Here is a 16,209-nt window from a genome sequence, read left to right on the forward strand (position 1 = left end):
AGACTACTTCCAATTGCAGAGGTTACTGACATTAGCTTCTTCTGAAGAGGTAATATTTGAATTGTTCTCAAAGGATAGATCTAGCCTGGCCGGTGTGGCTCAGTGGTTAAGCATCAATCTATGAACCAGATCACAGTTTGATTCCGGGTCAGGGCAAGAGAGTTCATGGGGTGGAAGTATGAAGGCTTCTTTCAGGCCCTCTTCTGAGTATTTCTATTGTGACAGCAGACTCTGTGGTTAACCTTGTGCAGTAATTAAGTAGTGTGTTTATAACCTGAATCTCAATAGACTTTTCTAAGATTTCTCCTCAGACTCAGGAAGAAGTAAAATAAGATTATGGCTTATAAACCAAATAAATGAAGTTTTATGTTAGTGAATATCTGTACCAATAGCCTCAAGCTTCACTATGCATAGAACCAAACATAAAGAAAAAGTAGAAAAGGAGATTCAAATGAACAAAATAAACCAAAATAATAATAAAAGATGTAACATTGATTTCAATGCTAAGTAGAGAGAAATAAAAAAAAAGAGGAAAAAGGAAAATATGAATTTAGTCTCTCTAGAGAGGTTGAAAATACATGAAAAATAAATAAATAAAAGATATAGTGAATTTTGAGTATAGAGCCTAACTATTTCTATTCTTCTTAGGAAAGTACTAGTTTTGGACATAGAGGGTGCCCAAAGAATGGAAGTAGCCAACCTGGAAGAATGGGAAGGGAATTCAGTAAAGGCTTAATAAAGTGTATGTGATACTTAAAAGATGAGTAGTTGTTATTCAGAAAGTGACAAGGATATTCCTGATGGGGAGAACAGCTTAAGAAAGTGAATCTCATGTACAGAGGCAGAAAGCAGGGTAACACCTTATATAAATGAAAAAAGTAGTTTAGTGTGGCTGAAGTGTAGGAGACAAAGCAGGGAGCTGGAGAAGTTTGTAGGACCCAGATTATGAAGGACTTATTTAATCACACATATTCAACAGGACTTTTTAAATGTAGGATCATTCATTATGCTTGGACAGAAGCAAACTGACCAGCTCCTAAATGAGCATACTAGCTTGCTTTGTGGGATTGTCTCACCCTTGTAAATGTGTAAGGCCATGGAATTCTAGCTGCCAACTAAGTGGCTAAAGATAAGTGGACCAGAGTTTGAATTATCTTTAGGTTCATGTCTACAGGTTCCATTTGTCAAAAGAAAAGTTTGCTCTTCTTCTTTTTCTTCTTTTTTTCCCCCCAATAGGATAAATAATGCTTAGAACCTTGGCAGAAAAAAGTAAATTTTGTGTTTTGGTTTTTGTAGCCCTCCCAGGCCCAATACTTCAAAGCATCTTACCTCTGCTCAATATATATTACTTGGAGAGGATTGAGGAAACTGCCCTCAAGAAAGGTGAGTGTCTTTCTCTCTTTTTCTCAGTGAATGATTGTAAGCAAGACACCATAATGTTCTTCAGGTAAATATTACACCTGATACCTGTGTAAAACTTCAGGATTTTCAAAAAGTACCCTCACACCTACTTTCTTATCTGATTCCTCAGTGCCCTATAAAACAAAACAAGTGTGTGATTCCTGGTATACTAATAAAAGTGAGACCACAGTCAAACCACAATTAATAGCAAAGCCAGACTAGAACCCAAATCTTCTGAATCTTTGTTTTTCTGTTTTACCAAGTTGCCTCCCAAGCCCCGCATTGGACACATCTGTTAAGAACTAACATTTATCTAATTAACCCTGATGTGCCAAGCACTGTACTAGGCACTCTACCTGAAGAAACTTATTAAAACTTTTCAACAGTTCTGTGAAACAGTTATTATTAACTACATTTTACAGATAAGGAAACTAAGGAACAGAAAATTAAGTAACTTGCCCAAGGTCACATAGCTAGAGTGTGGTTTGCTGATATTTAAACCAAGGCAGTTTGTCTTTAGAGCCAGTTGCTCTTGTGAATCCAGAGAAGGACATTAAAAGGCTGATATACTTCACTCATGGTGGCCAAGGAGCAGCCAAGTAAATGTGATGTTTCTCCCTACAGGCCTCTCCACTCAGGCCATCTGGCGCCGACTATGGGATGAACTGATGAAGACAAGGCCTTCCGGTCTGGAAGTAAGTTAAGACATCAGGTAGAACTCTGGCCTGACTTTGCACAGTGAAAGCAGGAGCAGTACACAAACATAAGTTGTGTATGGGTAAAGTGCAGGGAGGAATGGATTGAATGTGGGAGGAGAGCTCTGATGGCTTATCATAAGATCCCTCACCATTTGGCCTTTGTCACTGACTTGCTTGCTCACTGTGTTTACAGGTGACACAAAACAGAGAAAGGTAGTGATCACAATGATGGCAGAACCCCGATTCACAGAGGTCTTAATAGGCCTGAAGCAATGGTCAAACTTAACAAGATAAAATTTAACATGATAAGCCAACTCTTTTTATTTTATTTTTATTGATTTCAGAGAGGAAGGGAGAGATAGAAACATCAATGATGAGAATCATTGATTGGCTGCCTCCTGCACACCCCCTACTGGGGATCAAGCCACAACCCTGGGCATGTACCCTTGACCAGAATCGAACCTGGGACCCTTCAGTCTGCACACCGATGCTCTATCCACTGAACCAAACCAGCTAGGGCCAACTCTTTGAGTCTAAAAAAATTCCAATTGGGTGATCTCAGGGTAGGGGATGGAGGGGTCTGGCTTATATAAAAAATTAAGGGGTTTTAGTCAACAGTGTGCTAAAGCCACTCATATAGAGACTGTACCCTGAGCTATGTGAACTAATGTAACTATAATAAAGGCCGAAGGACAAGGGGGATAGTAGACCTGCCTGGCTCTGCAGTAGTCAGGCTACTCCTGGAGTATGGAGAAAGAAGTCAAAGCCACATCATGTGAGTCACATATGGAAGACTGGAGATGTTTTTCCTGAAAAAAGAGAAGACTTGGGGAACATGAACTCTTTTGAAATATTTGAATGGTTGTCTCATGAAAGAGGGATTAATTTACTTGTTCTGTGTGGAAGCTAAAGGAGGATAAATGTTTGCTAAACTGAGTGTAGAAGTTTTAAACTCTGAGCTTATTGGTGATGAAACATGCGAATTCCAGTGGTAAGAAGCTTTCCATCTCTAAGTGTTCAAATAGATCCTAGATAACTACTTGACACAAGGATATTGTAGAGGAAATTCAACATGGTAAAAGTTTGAACAAGATGAGTTTTAGGGCTCCTTTTAACCCTGAGATTCTGTTATTCATTGGTTCAGCTATAACTCATTAGAGATCTCATTTAAGCAGAACTTTATTTTTTACTCTATAATTAGGTGACAGGACAGATTGAGTTCAATAAACATTTACTAAAACTTACCACATACCAGATCATAGGCTGGATATTGGAAATACATACACAATTCCTAATATTGAGGAATTATCAGTTTAGTGGGGAAATACATCATGTGTGGTAGGGTAAGTGGTGTGATAGAGAGTAGCAAGGAGGCAGAGGGGAAAGAGAACAAAAAAATCTTTTCTAGGAAAGAGTGTTTGAACTGGGATTTATATGGTGAATGAGGCCAAGTGACAAGGAAACAAGCTCTTATCCGGAACTGGAGATTGCATTTCTGGGATGCACTAGGTTCAGTAATATTCAGCTCCATATCCTTCAGCTTTTTCACTTTCAGATTTGGACACAACCCCTGGAGTTCAGTGTGATGACACTAAGGCCTAACAAAATCCTCAGGCACTATGTACAGGAATTAGCCCTTATTAGGAAGAGAATTGTATGCAAAAATATTAGAAAACAGTAACGGCTTCATGCAACCTTTCAAGAAACATGAGATTCACTTTGTTCCATGTTTCTCAAGCAGTGTGGTTGACTAGCCAGTGATGGAGATTGTGATATCTTTCTCTTGGGGAAAGCTTTTTTCCCCCAACATTAGCTTGAGCTTCCTGAAAAAGAATGTCTATTTGTTAAATTGTGGGGGGTTTTGTGTCTCAAAGCATTTCAGAAATTTAGGAAACCCCAGGCTTGGTGATCTAACAATCACCTAGACAGGGGTCCTGACTTGGAGCATATTCGTTTATTCCAGAGGGTGTCTTCTGCTTCCCACTTTTGCATGACAGTAACTGTCACTTCATTCATGATTTGAAAACACTTATTGAATGCCTGCTCAGTTCCAGGCACTGTACTAGGTTCTAGCAATACAGTGGTGAGCAAATTAGACATAGCTCCTGACAGCTTATAAAGCAATAGTATTTCTAACTGTAGTACTAGTGTGTGTGTATTTAGAGATCTGTAGAGTACTATAGATATTCTGGAGACAAAGCAGTATGGAAATGAAGGATTATTCAATAAATGATTCTCTAGTAATTGATTAACCATTTGGAAAAAATAGAGTCTCAATTTACAATACACTAAAATAATTTCTATATGGATTAAAGATTAAATTGTAAAAAATAAAAACACAAAACAACTAAAAAATAATAAAGGTTAATGGTGCTACAGAGTGCTAATTATTAAGTGGACAGGATCAAATAAGAAAATATGGACATATTTGACCATATAAAATGCCAAAACTATGAATACAATTTAAAAGATACCTAAACTGGGAAAGAATGGTTGCAACAACATTTGCAAATCAAAGGGATACAGAGAATAAGACAAAAGCCCCAGTGGAATAAAATGAGTAAAGATTTGGATAAGTCACAAAATATATAAAAATCTCCAATAAAGTGAAAAATGTTCAATCTCAATAATAAAAAATGAGAAAGTAAAATTGTACTTCTTATATTGTAAAATCTTGTTTTGATTTGGTTTTGTTTTAAAAGGTAATTCTAGGGATGGGTAAAACTTGCATTTTAATATGCTATTGGTGGGAGCAGAAATGTTACAACTTTCTTGGTGGGCAATCTGGTGATAATTGTCAAGAGTCTTTAAAATATTCCAATTCTTTGGAAATTCTGCTTAGAATTTATAGTATATAAAAATTGAGATACTCATGAAAATTTATTTCCAGATGTTCATTACAGCAAAGTTTAATATAAAAAAGCTAGAAACAATTTAAATACTCAATAATACAAGAATTATTAAATACTAGAGGTCCGGTGCATGGCATTTGTGCACTGGGGAGGTGGCAAGGGGGGGGCTGTCCCTCAGCCCGGCCTGCGTCCTCTCTCAGTCCAGGACCCCTTGGGGGATGTCCAACTGCCGGCGGGGAGTTGGCCTAAGCCAGCAATCGGACATCCCCTGAGGGGTCCTTAGCACTGCCGTGAAGGTGGCAGAGGCTCCCACCACCGCTGCTGTGGTCACCAGCCAGGCTCCCTTGTGGGAGCACACTGACCACCAGGGGGCAGCTCCTGCGTTGAGCGTCTGCCCCCTGGTGGTCAGTGCACATCATAGTGACCAGTTGTTCCTCCATTCAGTTGATTTGCATATTAGGGTTTTATTATATAGGATAGTACATCCATATTTTCAAAATATTAATAAAGTCATATTCTAAAAATATTTAAATACATGGTGGTAAAAATGTTTAATGAAATGGTGCTATAATGTTTTAAAAAAGCCTTTGAAACTTCTGAATTGTCTCAATGTTATAAAAACAGGTATCTAAGGTTATTCACATACATATATGTACACTCCATAGAGTTGGTTTACACATGACTTTTTATTTTTATTGAATACAGAGAGGAAGGGAGAGGGAGAGACACATCAATGATGAGGAAAAAATCATGATTGGCTGTACACTGCATGTCCCCTACTGAGCCCGCAACCTGGGCATGTGCCCCTATGGGAAATCAAACCTCAACTTCCTGGTTCATAGGTCTATCCTCAACCACTGAGATACCCCAGCCAGGCTGCACATGATTTTTTGCTTTATAATTCCACAAAAAAATATTTCTATCATCAGAAAGGCAACAGTGGACAATAGTTTAGTACAAGAAAACATTTTGCCCTTCCTAGCTTGTACACACACTTCTTCTTCCCTCCCCCTTCTCTTCTCCCCTTCCCCCCAATGTCTGAGCTGCCAGCCCATTGTGCATAGGCCAAGGATTATGTTGGGGGCAAATATCATTTCACCTCTTTGGTGATGCCTTATTTCCCCTGCTGTCACTAAAATGAAAATATATGTGTGTGTGTGTTTGTGTATATATATATATATATATATAATTTTTTAAATTGATTTCAGAGAGGAAGGGGGAGAGAAATAGTAACATCAATGATGAGAGGGAATCATTAATTGGCTTCCGCCTGCATGCCCTCCACTGGGGATTGAGCCCACAATCTGGGCATGTGCCCTTGACCAGAATCTAACCTGGGACCCTTCAGTCCTCAGGATGATGCTCTATCCACTAAGCCAAACTGGCTAGGGCTAAAATGAAAGTATTTTTTTAAATATATTTTATTGATTTTTTACAGAGAGGAAGGGAGAGGAATAGAGAGTTAGAAACATCGATGAGAGAGAAACATCGATCAGCTGCCTCCTGCACGCCCCCTACTGGGGATGTGCCCGTAACCCAGGTACATGCCCTTGCCCGGAATCGAACCCTGGACCCTTCAGTCCGCAGGCCGACGCTCTATCCACTGAGCCACACCGGTTAGGGCTAAAATGAAAGTATTTAAGTCAGTTTTCATTGAGTTATACAGGTCCATAAAATGAGTGGCTTGGACTAGATCTCAGGTATTTTTCAGCTTTGAAGTTTTAGCATAGATTTTAAAAAGTAGTGATGGAATAAAATGCAGTGAAAACTGCTGTCTGCTCATGCATTAATTCATGAGAATAAAAGCCACCGAGATAGTTGTCATAACTAACTTTATTACTCATTTAATCCTCACAACTTTATGATGTAAGTATATCTTCACTTTGCAAATGATGAAACTGAGGCAGAAGGAGGTGCAGTGACTAGCCTAAGGTTAGTTTGTGAACAGAACATCCCAGCATTCAAGTTGAGGCAGTCTGGCTCAGGAGCACATGCTCCTAATCACTATCATGCTGCTCTCACATGATAGAGAGTTTGAAGTGTTTCATTTCTGATGGAACCAATACTCTCTTCATCAACCAATAAAATGTCTGAAAAAGCCCAGTATATAGTTATCTAAACTACATATTTCACATGCCTCATGGTCGGAAACAGCCACAATATCTTGGTCCACATCTTTGTCCATATTTTAGGCCCAGATCTATAATAACCATCCAGCCTTCTCATTTTTGAAGTTGAAGCCTTGCTAGTGTTACCAATGTTTTTCAAGGGTGTGAGTGTGGCCAGTGAATGTGTAGGAAAAGTGCTAGAGTGAGGTAGGATTTATATTCAGGAATAACCCTTTTGCTAAGTAGAGATTTGGTTGCCAGGTATTTTTTTCTGTTCCCCCAACGCCCCCAACTGCTACTGGTGAGAGAGGTCCTCTGTTGCCATGCAGTTACCTCAAACATGAGAAGTCATTCCTAATTAATATTCCAGCAGGCAAGCTTGGGGAATAGTGAGGGTAAAGGGAATGACACTTTGCCTCAGAATAATAGGGACCCAGTTCCTGCCAAGAACCTCAGATATAGATTGGGGGTCACTCTGGTATGAGGGAATGCATAGAGGTCGGGTAAGTACCAATGTGTCTTTTAATCATGGGAAACACTCAGGCCCCCATTACCTTTGCTTCAGGCTGAGTAAGTACCCTGCTTAGCAGGCTCTGCCTCCATCAAGTCCATTTCCAATTGCCCCATCTTGGCTAATTATCAGCAGCAGAAGTTACATTTTGTATTTTACAGTTTACAAAGTACTTTAACTTTCATTGCCTCATTTGATCTTCACAACAAACCTGTGAAGCAGGTTTTACAGATGAAGAGAAGTTCAGAAAGGTCCAGAGTATAGTAGCAGAGCTGGCACCTGTATCAAGGTCAGCCAACTTTCTATGCACCTTAGGAGAGAATGGCAACTTAGGGAAGTCTGTGTCCTTTTGGGGTAGATAGCAGTAATTCCTAACCTCTAAGATCAAAATCATTAGGGGAGGCTTAAAAACAAACAGATGCACAGACCTTATTATCAGATGTAACATAGAATCTTCAAGTCTGGGTACCCAGTGTATGAATTTTGGGCAAAAAAGTCCCACAGTAAATGCTGACGTGCAACTAAGGTTCAAAGTCACTTGTACTTAAGTTCTTCTAAATGTATCAGAATAGCCTGATGAAGTGTCATACCCATCAAAGCAAACAACTATTGCTTTGGAGAAAACAAATTTAAGATTTGGTTCCTGCTCTCCAGGAATTCCTAATATGTCTGGGATAAGATGTACATAGGCAGAGACTCAATACCATAAGGCATGCCTAAGACCTGAGTAGTCCCAACAAAAGAGGCAGGATGGTGAAGGGGGCATACAGAGAGACAAACACAGTGTGTGAAAGGTTAGTAGATCCTTTTAGGAAACCTATTTGGTTTGGCAATGGGAAGCATTTTGGGCAAATGTAGGAAAGGACATAGAAAGCAGATTGGGTCAGTGAGGTAATCAAGTTTGGCCAGAGCAAAGCATTCATGGAGTAAGATGTGTGGGAAATAAACTTCTGAGGTAGGCAGAGGTTATATTGTGGAGGGCTTTTCCTGACAAAGTGAGGATCTTCAAATTAACCCTGGATAGTGGGAAGACATTGGGGATTTTATAACAGATAATGTACAAAAAAGAAAAATAAAGCAGAATAATGTAATCAGGTATTTTACAAAGATAAGTCCAGTGGACTTGTGAAAGTTTGGAATGGGGGAAGGGGAACAGAGAGCAGCCAGGAAGCTAATAAAGTTAGGTGTGAGGTGATAGGTTACTGAACAAAGGTGGGTAGTTTTAAGAATGGTAAGTTGGGATCAAATTCTAGAAACAAACATGGGAGAATTTACAGGATTGAGTGACTTTCACTTGTGAAGCACTTTAGCAAAGTGGTTTCTGGAACCAAATTTCCTGGGCTCAAATCTTTGTGTTTTGTAAAAAACTTTCTTACTGGGTGTTTGAGAGAGAAACATCAATTTGTTGTTCCACTAATTTGTGCACTCATTGGTTAATGTTTGTATGTGCCCTGACCGGGGATTGAACCCATAACCTTGGTGTATCAGGATGATGCTCTCACCAACTGAGCTATCCTGCCAGGACCTGGACTCAAATCTTGATTCTGCCACTTCCCTGTGTAATCACAGGCAATAACCTTTGTGCCTTTTTCTTTTTAACCTGTAAAATGAGGCTTATAGTAGTAATACATGCCCCAGAGATGTGAGGATTAAATGAATTTGCATAAATTACTTAGAATGTTGCCTGGCACAATAAATAGCTAGGAGGAAGCTAGTACGATGATGGTTCCATGGGTAGCACTTAGTATCACAGCTGTCTGGCATGTTCTCTGCTTTCAGAGTGTGACCTGTTGGCGAGCCAAGTTTATGGAGGCCTTTTTTTCCCATGTTCTACGTGGAACCATTGATGTGTCTTCTGACAGGCGTCTTTGTGACCAGCGCTTCTCACCTCTTCTGCATAGCTCCCGCCATGTCCGGCAGCTCACCATCTGCAACATGCTGCAGGGTGCAACTGAGCTGGTGGCTGAGCCAAACCGCAGGGTTCTGGAGACCCTGGCCAGTTCCCTGCACACCCTCAAGTTTCGCCACCTGCTATTCTCTGATGTGGCTGCTCAGCAATCACTTCGACAGCTGTTGCATCAGCTTATTCACCATGGGGCTGTCAACCAGGTGTCACTATACTCCTGGCCTGTGCCTGAGTCAGCCCTTTTCATCCTGATCCTCACCATGAGTGCTGGCTTCTGGCAGCCAGGCCCTGGTGGCCCTCCCTGTCGCCTCTGTGGAGAGGCCTCCCGAGGCCGGGCCCCATCCCGAGATGAAAGCTCCCTCCTGCTGGGCTCACGCAGGCCTCGCAGGGATGCTGCTGAGCGATGCGCTGCAGCCCTGATGGCTTCCCGTCGGAAGAGCGAAGCCAAGCAGATGGCCCGAGCCCCACCCACCACTCGGGTTACACGCCGGAGCACACAGGAGAGCCTGAGAGCAGGTGGGATAGACCGTAAGAGGGAGCTGCACCCTCCAGCCACCTCCAATGAGGCTCCTGGCACCAAGCAGCCACCCTCTGCTCCAGCCACCTCCTCTGCCTCTCCTTCTTCTTCCACATCCACATCCAAAAGGGCTCCAGCTAGCTCAACCCCACAGCCTAAGCCCTTAAAGCGTTTTAAGCGAGCCACAGGGAAAAAGGGTGCTCGCACTCGTCAGGGGTCTGGTGCAGAGTCTGAAGACCTGTATGACTTTGTTTTCATTGTGGCTGGTGAGAAAGAAGATGGGGAAGAGATGGAGATTGGGGAAGTGGCTTGTGGAGCTTTGGATGGGTCAGATCCCAGCTGCCTGGGGCTTCCAGCGCTGGAGGCCTCCCAACGATTCCGCAGCATTTCCACCTTGGAGCTCTTCACAGTCCCACTCTCAACAGAGGCAGCTCTGACACTGTGCCACCTGCTGAGCTCCTGGGTGTCTCTGGAAAGCCTCACACTATCCTATAATGGTGAGTGCCCCAGAGGGCCAGGGTTTGGGTCTTCCAGCAGCACATGTATGCCCAATCCTATGGAGGAATACCTGGGCTATGTGGCCCTGCCTGCCTCACAGGGAGGCAGAAGGCATATAGCGTGGCAGGCTGTTGGTGTTAGGGAAGAACATGGGGTCTGCAGGCAAGCTTAGTAGTTGGAAGGGTTCCTGAGGGGCAATGAGAACCTGAAAAATGAGTACATTTTAGATATGGTAGGTCAAGGGCCAGTGGGACTAATGTATGCAAGCCCAGCTGGACTGAAGCTGGATCCCACTAGGCATATAAAAGCAGCTGTACAGACAAGGAAGCGTGGGACTTTTTTCTTTTTTAAATCCTCACTCCAAGATATTTTTTCAGAGAGTGGAGGGGGAGATAAATATTGATGTGAGATACACATCAACCGGTTACATCCTGCCTGCAACCCAGTTGGGGGGGGGGGTTGGTGGGAGGGGAAGGTAACCCACAAATCAGGTACATTTCCTTGACCACAAATTGAACCTGCAACCTTCCCGTGTGCAGGCAGGCAGTCTAACCACCTAGACACACCAGCCAGGGCAGAGGTGTGGGGCATTTTATCAGACCAGCAACCTGCAAAGCAATTCTTTCCTACCTGGTTGTGCCCAGCTAGGCAAAGTTAATTCTGGCTAAATATAGCAATTTGCCTAGTTTGTCGAGCATTGCTAGAGAAAATCATACAACTATGTATATTGGTGCTACTGTAGTTACCAACCTTAGATAAATCCTGTGTTTGCAACATCAGCTCCCATTCTGCCACTTCCAAACCTTTACCCCCCTTCCTTTCTTACTAGTAGGTGACCTTACCTCCTACTTCAGATAAAACAGACACCACCACACATAAACCCCTTCCATTTATTAGCCAGCCTACAAACTCCTCCACCACAGTGGAAGAGATAACCATCCTGTCTAATGCTCTTTTTTTTGGTGCCCTTGGCCAGAATCGAACCTGGGACCCTTCAGTCTGCAGACTGACGCTCTCTCCACTGAGCCAAACCAGCCAGGGCTAAAGCTAACTCTTGTCTGTGCTCTGGACCCATACCCTCTCACCTTAGGAAAGCCTGTTTCTTAGTATTAAGAGCTTTCATATACTGCTTAGTATGTGCCAAGCATACTTTAAGTATTCCCATTATGTTAATTTAATCCTTACAACAACCCTGTGAGGTTAAGTGACTTGCCCAGGATACCTAGGTAGTACATTGTAGAGCCAGGATTGAAACCCACACAACCAACCTGGCTCCAGAGTCCATGCTTTTAAACCACTACTTAATGTTGTCTCCCTTCTCTCCACTGTCCCTCCCCCACCATTTAAACATTCAGTTGGGTATTTACCAAAATCTACCACCACCACCTCTCTATCCCATATTAACTAGACCTATTTTCTCTTGCCCTTCACAACCTCAAGAGTCACCTGTTTCCTCTCACAGCCCATCCAGTCTTGCTTGCATACCCACGATACATCAAAGATCTGCCAGCAAGGTCTTCCTTTGTTGCTAAATTAAATATATACCTTTCAGTCCTCACATTAGTTCTTGGCAGCATTTGCCATTAAGCAGTGTTCCTCATGAAATATTCTCATTCCCACTTCCTCAAAACCCTTTTCTCTGGATGTTTCTCTTTCCTAATGGTCAGAGCTCTCCCACTTTACACACTTCCTGGACAATTCTGTCCATTCCCTTGGTTTCAGAGGCCAACTATGCTGAAGACCGCCCCTGTTCTAACATTAGTTCAGATCTTTCTTTTAAGCTCCAGACATATTCATCCAACTGATTACTAGATATCATTTCATAAACCACAAGCTCCCCAACCTGAATGTATCTTCTTCCCTCTATGATGCCCCTTCTCTTAATGGATATCACAGTTGACTCAGTTGCTGAAAAAGAAACCTGCATTATTTCTTACTCCAAATATATTTGGTTACCAGGTCCTATCTTTACAGTCTATTTCTCAAATCCATTTATTCCTCTCCACATCCTTAATTCAGAGTATTATTGCTTCTCACCTGGATTCATCACTTCAGCAGTTCCTCCTGAGTCCATACTCACCATGCAATCCACTGTCTATGCTGAAGTCCAAGCATTTTTTTCTCAAAAACTTAAATCATTTTTTAATTTTAAAACCCTTCAGTGGTTTCCTGTCACCATATATCGTAATTTTGCTTACAGGGTCATCTTGTTTTCACCGCTGCTTACCTCTATCTTGAACATTTTACCCCCATACACCAGCCACTTTGATTTTTCAGTTCTTAGAACCTGCCACTTTTCTTCAGGCCTTATATATATACCAGGTTCTCTGTGCCACTATAACTCTTCTCCCTCCATTTAGCCTATCTCCTTTATGTTCTTTATTGAAAAGAATGTTTTTTAAAAAAATTTTGAGAGGGATATATAGAGAGAAACATCAATGGGCTGTCTCCTCCATGCTCCCTACTGGGGGTCAAGCTCAGAACCCAGGCATTTGCCGATTGGAAATCAAACCAGTGACCTTTTGATTCATGGGTTGATGCTCAACCACTGAGCCACACCGACCAAGCTCCTTTGTTTTTTAGGACTCAGCTGGAAATCTTTATTGATGTAAGCTGAACTGGGTCTTACGTACGCATCCTTTGTACTTCCACAGTACTCTACTTACCCAGTTCCCGTCATGTTTTTTGTTATCAGGCTATAGAGGCAGGAACAAGATCTGTTGCTCACTACTGTCTTAGCAAAAAACCCCTACCTTATTGCTCTAGCCGGTTTGGCTCAGTGGATAGAGCATCAGCTTGCAGACTGAAGGGTCCCAGGTTCGATTCAGGTCTAGGGCATGTACCTCAGTTGCAGGCTCCTCCCCAGTCCAGGCCCTGGTCAGGGCGCGTGCAGGAGGCAACCAATCGATGTTACCTCTCACATTGATATTTGTCTTTCTCTCTCTTAAAAAAAAAAAAAAATCAATGGCAAAATATCCTCAAGTGAAGATTTAAAAACAAAATAAAACCCTACCTTATTTACCAAGTTCTGGTTTAGTTGAATGAAATAAGCAAGCAGATTCCACGGAATTATCTGCTTTGTGGCATTAAGCAACTTTTTTAACCTTTTGGATCCTACTCCTTTCTGTGGGATGTGTTTCTTGCCCCATTCCCACCAAATAAATTTTTAAAGTGGTCCCTGTTGGATCATTGTCCTTGGTTCTCAGATGTTTCCCATGACTTGCAGAAAAAGTCCAGAGACCTCTGCTGCTGTCTAGGTCTATCATACAGCTGGCAGCTACATGCTGCCCCACCATATCCTGTCTTGTTTTATGACTGCCTGACTGATGCTTGAAGGCATAACCCAGTACAGTAGACATCAGTTTGCTGGTTACCTGAGGAAAAAAGCAAGATAGCATAGTTGAGACAAGTGATTTTAAATAATCTGACCCAAAGTTCACGATTTTATAGTTATCAATAGGAATATTTGGAGTTGTCTCTGAATGCTAACCTTGCTGACACTCCCACATGACTCTTTCCTGCCATAGGCCTGGGCTCTAACATCTTTCGCCTGCTGGACAGCCTGCGGGCCCTGTCAGGCCAGGCTGGATGCCGCCTCCGTGCCCTGCATCTCAGTGACCTGTTCTCACCACTGCCCATCCTGGAGCTGACACGTGCCATTGTGCGAGCCCTGCCCCTGCTGCGGGTCCTCTCTATTCGTGTTGATCACCCCAGCCAAAGGGACAACCCTGCTGTGCCAGGGAATGCAGGGCCCCCTAGCCACATAATTGGGGATGAAGAGCTACCAGGTGAAGCACTGTGTGTGTGTCTGTCTCTACACAAATGTGCAGGTGCATTTGTGTGGGGAAGGTGGGAAGATCTCAAATTCAGCCCTGCCACCTGGCTTATCTGGAATATTCCCTTTATCCTGCTATTCTTAAGGGCCCAGACTACAAACCTAATGAGTGACCATGGCAGATCAGCCTCCAGAAAAGGGGTCTGAACCAAGAACAATTGTTAAACTAAATTAGGTCCTCCTGCTGTATGTATATTCCCTGAACTCCTGTATGTCTCCTATCCCACCACTCTGCATACTTTGTTATATTTGCTTGTCCAATTAGTCTAGTCTTCCTGGACTAAAAGCTCCATGAAGATAACGACTAGATTTCATATGTACTGCTCTATTCCCAGAACCTAAGACAGTGCCTAACATATAGTATAGGCACTCATGGACAAGTACACATATGACTTTAGTGAATCCCTTAAGGTCAGAATAGGACCTGCTATGCGGGTGAAGTAGATGGCCAGCTGAAATCTTTCCTTACCATATCCAGAAAACTGCCTGGAACAGCTGGAGATGGGGTTTCCACGGGGAGCCCAGTCAGCCCCACTGCTCTGCTCTGTACTGAAGGCCTCAGGTTCTCTGCAGCAGCTGTCCCTGGATAGCACCACCTTTGCCTCGCCCCAGGATTTTGGGCTTGTGTTGCAGACACTCAAAGGTAAGAACCAGAGTGATAAAGGAGGGCAGACGGAACCTTGCATTATTTGTTGGAAAAGCTAATAAGGCCCATGGCCTGTGCCCCCATCCAGAGTATAACCTAGCCCTGAAGAGACTGAGCTTCCACGACATGAATCTGGCTGACTGTCAGAGCGAGGTGCTCTTTTTGCTACAGAATCTGACTCTTCAAGGTAAGTTTTTTATCCAGAATCTGTGCATTCCTCAATGCTTATTGTGGCTCTGCCACTGTCTCACTGAGTGAGCCAGTTTCTATATTGGCCTTATGTCAACTATAATATTATAGAGCCTGCTTGGCCTTCTTTCTAAAAGATCCCAAACTCAACTCCTCCTATACTACACATGGAAAATTACTCCTAAAATTACTCTAAAAAGTGCCTCACCCAAAAGTTTTTACCTTTCAGTGGCTGACAGAAATGATGGTAGTGGAGAGATTAATGTGCTAACAGGCTCTCCTCATAGACTTGACTCCTGTTCCCCAGCCCTATAAAGAGGGCAGTCAATGGATAAGTGAAAGTAAATGGAGACTTTTGCCCATGCAGAGAACCTTCCTAAGTGAATATCTAGGCTTAATCTGTGGTTTGATTTAGTTCTAGCCTTATTGGGGGTCTTGGATAAATTCCTTTCTCTTTCTGGGCCTCTATAAAATGTTCACACCCTTTGCTAAGGCCAACTGGGGCAGGAGGGGCAGCACCAATCCTAATGCAGCCATCAGAATTCATTCTAATTTCTCTTGACAGAGATTACCTTCTCCTTCTGCCGTCTGTTTGAGAAGCGCCCGGCCCAATTTCTGCCTGAGATGGTTGCTGCTATGAAGGGCAACTCCACATTGAAGGGCCTCCGGCTGCCAGGGAATCGCCTGGGTGGGGGCAAGGCCCTGGGAATGGAGAGGGAAGGGGGTGGGGGGGGGGGGGAGAAGCCAGTCTTTTGACCTAGAAACTCGGTGGGAGCATGGGGGGGTTAGAATATAGTTGTGTGCTGAGACTTCAGAAGGCTGGGCTCCTCCCCAGCCAGAAATAGGCTGGGATACCCTTATTCCCTATCCTGAGTGTTTACCAGCATTTCTCCCCTTCTCCCTAGGGAATGCTGGCCTGCTGGCCCTGGCAGATGTTTTCTCAGAGGATTCGTCCTCCTCTCTGTGTCAGCTGGACATCAGGTATACATTGGGGGTTGGGAGGAGGGGAGGAAACACAGGATAGAGCTGCAGGAGCACAGACCAGAGA

The 16,209-nt window shown here is 43.0% G+C and overlaps 1 protein-coding gene across 1 annotated transcript in view; it reads left to right on the forward strand.

Moving 5' to 3' along the window:
• Positions 1-16,209, forward strand: part of LRRC41 (leucine rich repeat containing 41) — a 19,701-nt gene that overhangs the window by 2,747 nt on the left and 745 nt on the right. Inside the window, exons 2-9 of the mRNA XM_023761933.1 lie at positions 1,297-1,383; positions 2,026-2,096; positions 9,350-10,490; positions 14,019-14,279; positions 14,805-14,969; positions 15,061-15,159; positions 15,727-15,849; positions 16,067-16,142. Coding sequence (XP_023617701.1) covers positions 1,297-1,383; positions 2,026-2,096; positions 9,350-10,490; positions 14,019-14,279; positions 14,805-14,969; positions 15,061-15,159; positions 15,727-15,849; positions 16,067-16,142 — 2,023 coding nt within the window. The remainder of the gene's footprint in view (positions 1-1,296; positions 1,384-2,025; positions 2,097-9,349; positions 10,491-14,018; positions 14,280-14,804; positions 14,970-15,060; positions 15,160-15,726; positions 15,850-16,066; positions 16,143-16,209) is intronic.

Source organism: Myotis lucifugus, unplaced genomic scaffold, assembly GCF_000147115.1.
Source record: "Myotis lucifugus unplaced genomic scaffold, Myoluc2.0 scaffold_222, whole genome shotgun sequence".
In the NCBI taxonomy this organism is placed as follows: Eukaryota; Metazoa; Chordata; class Mammalia; order Chiroptera; family Vespertilionidae; genus Myotis; species Myotis lucifugus.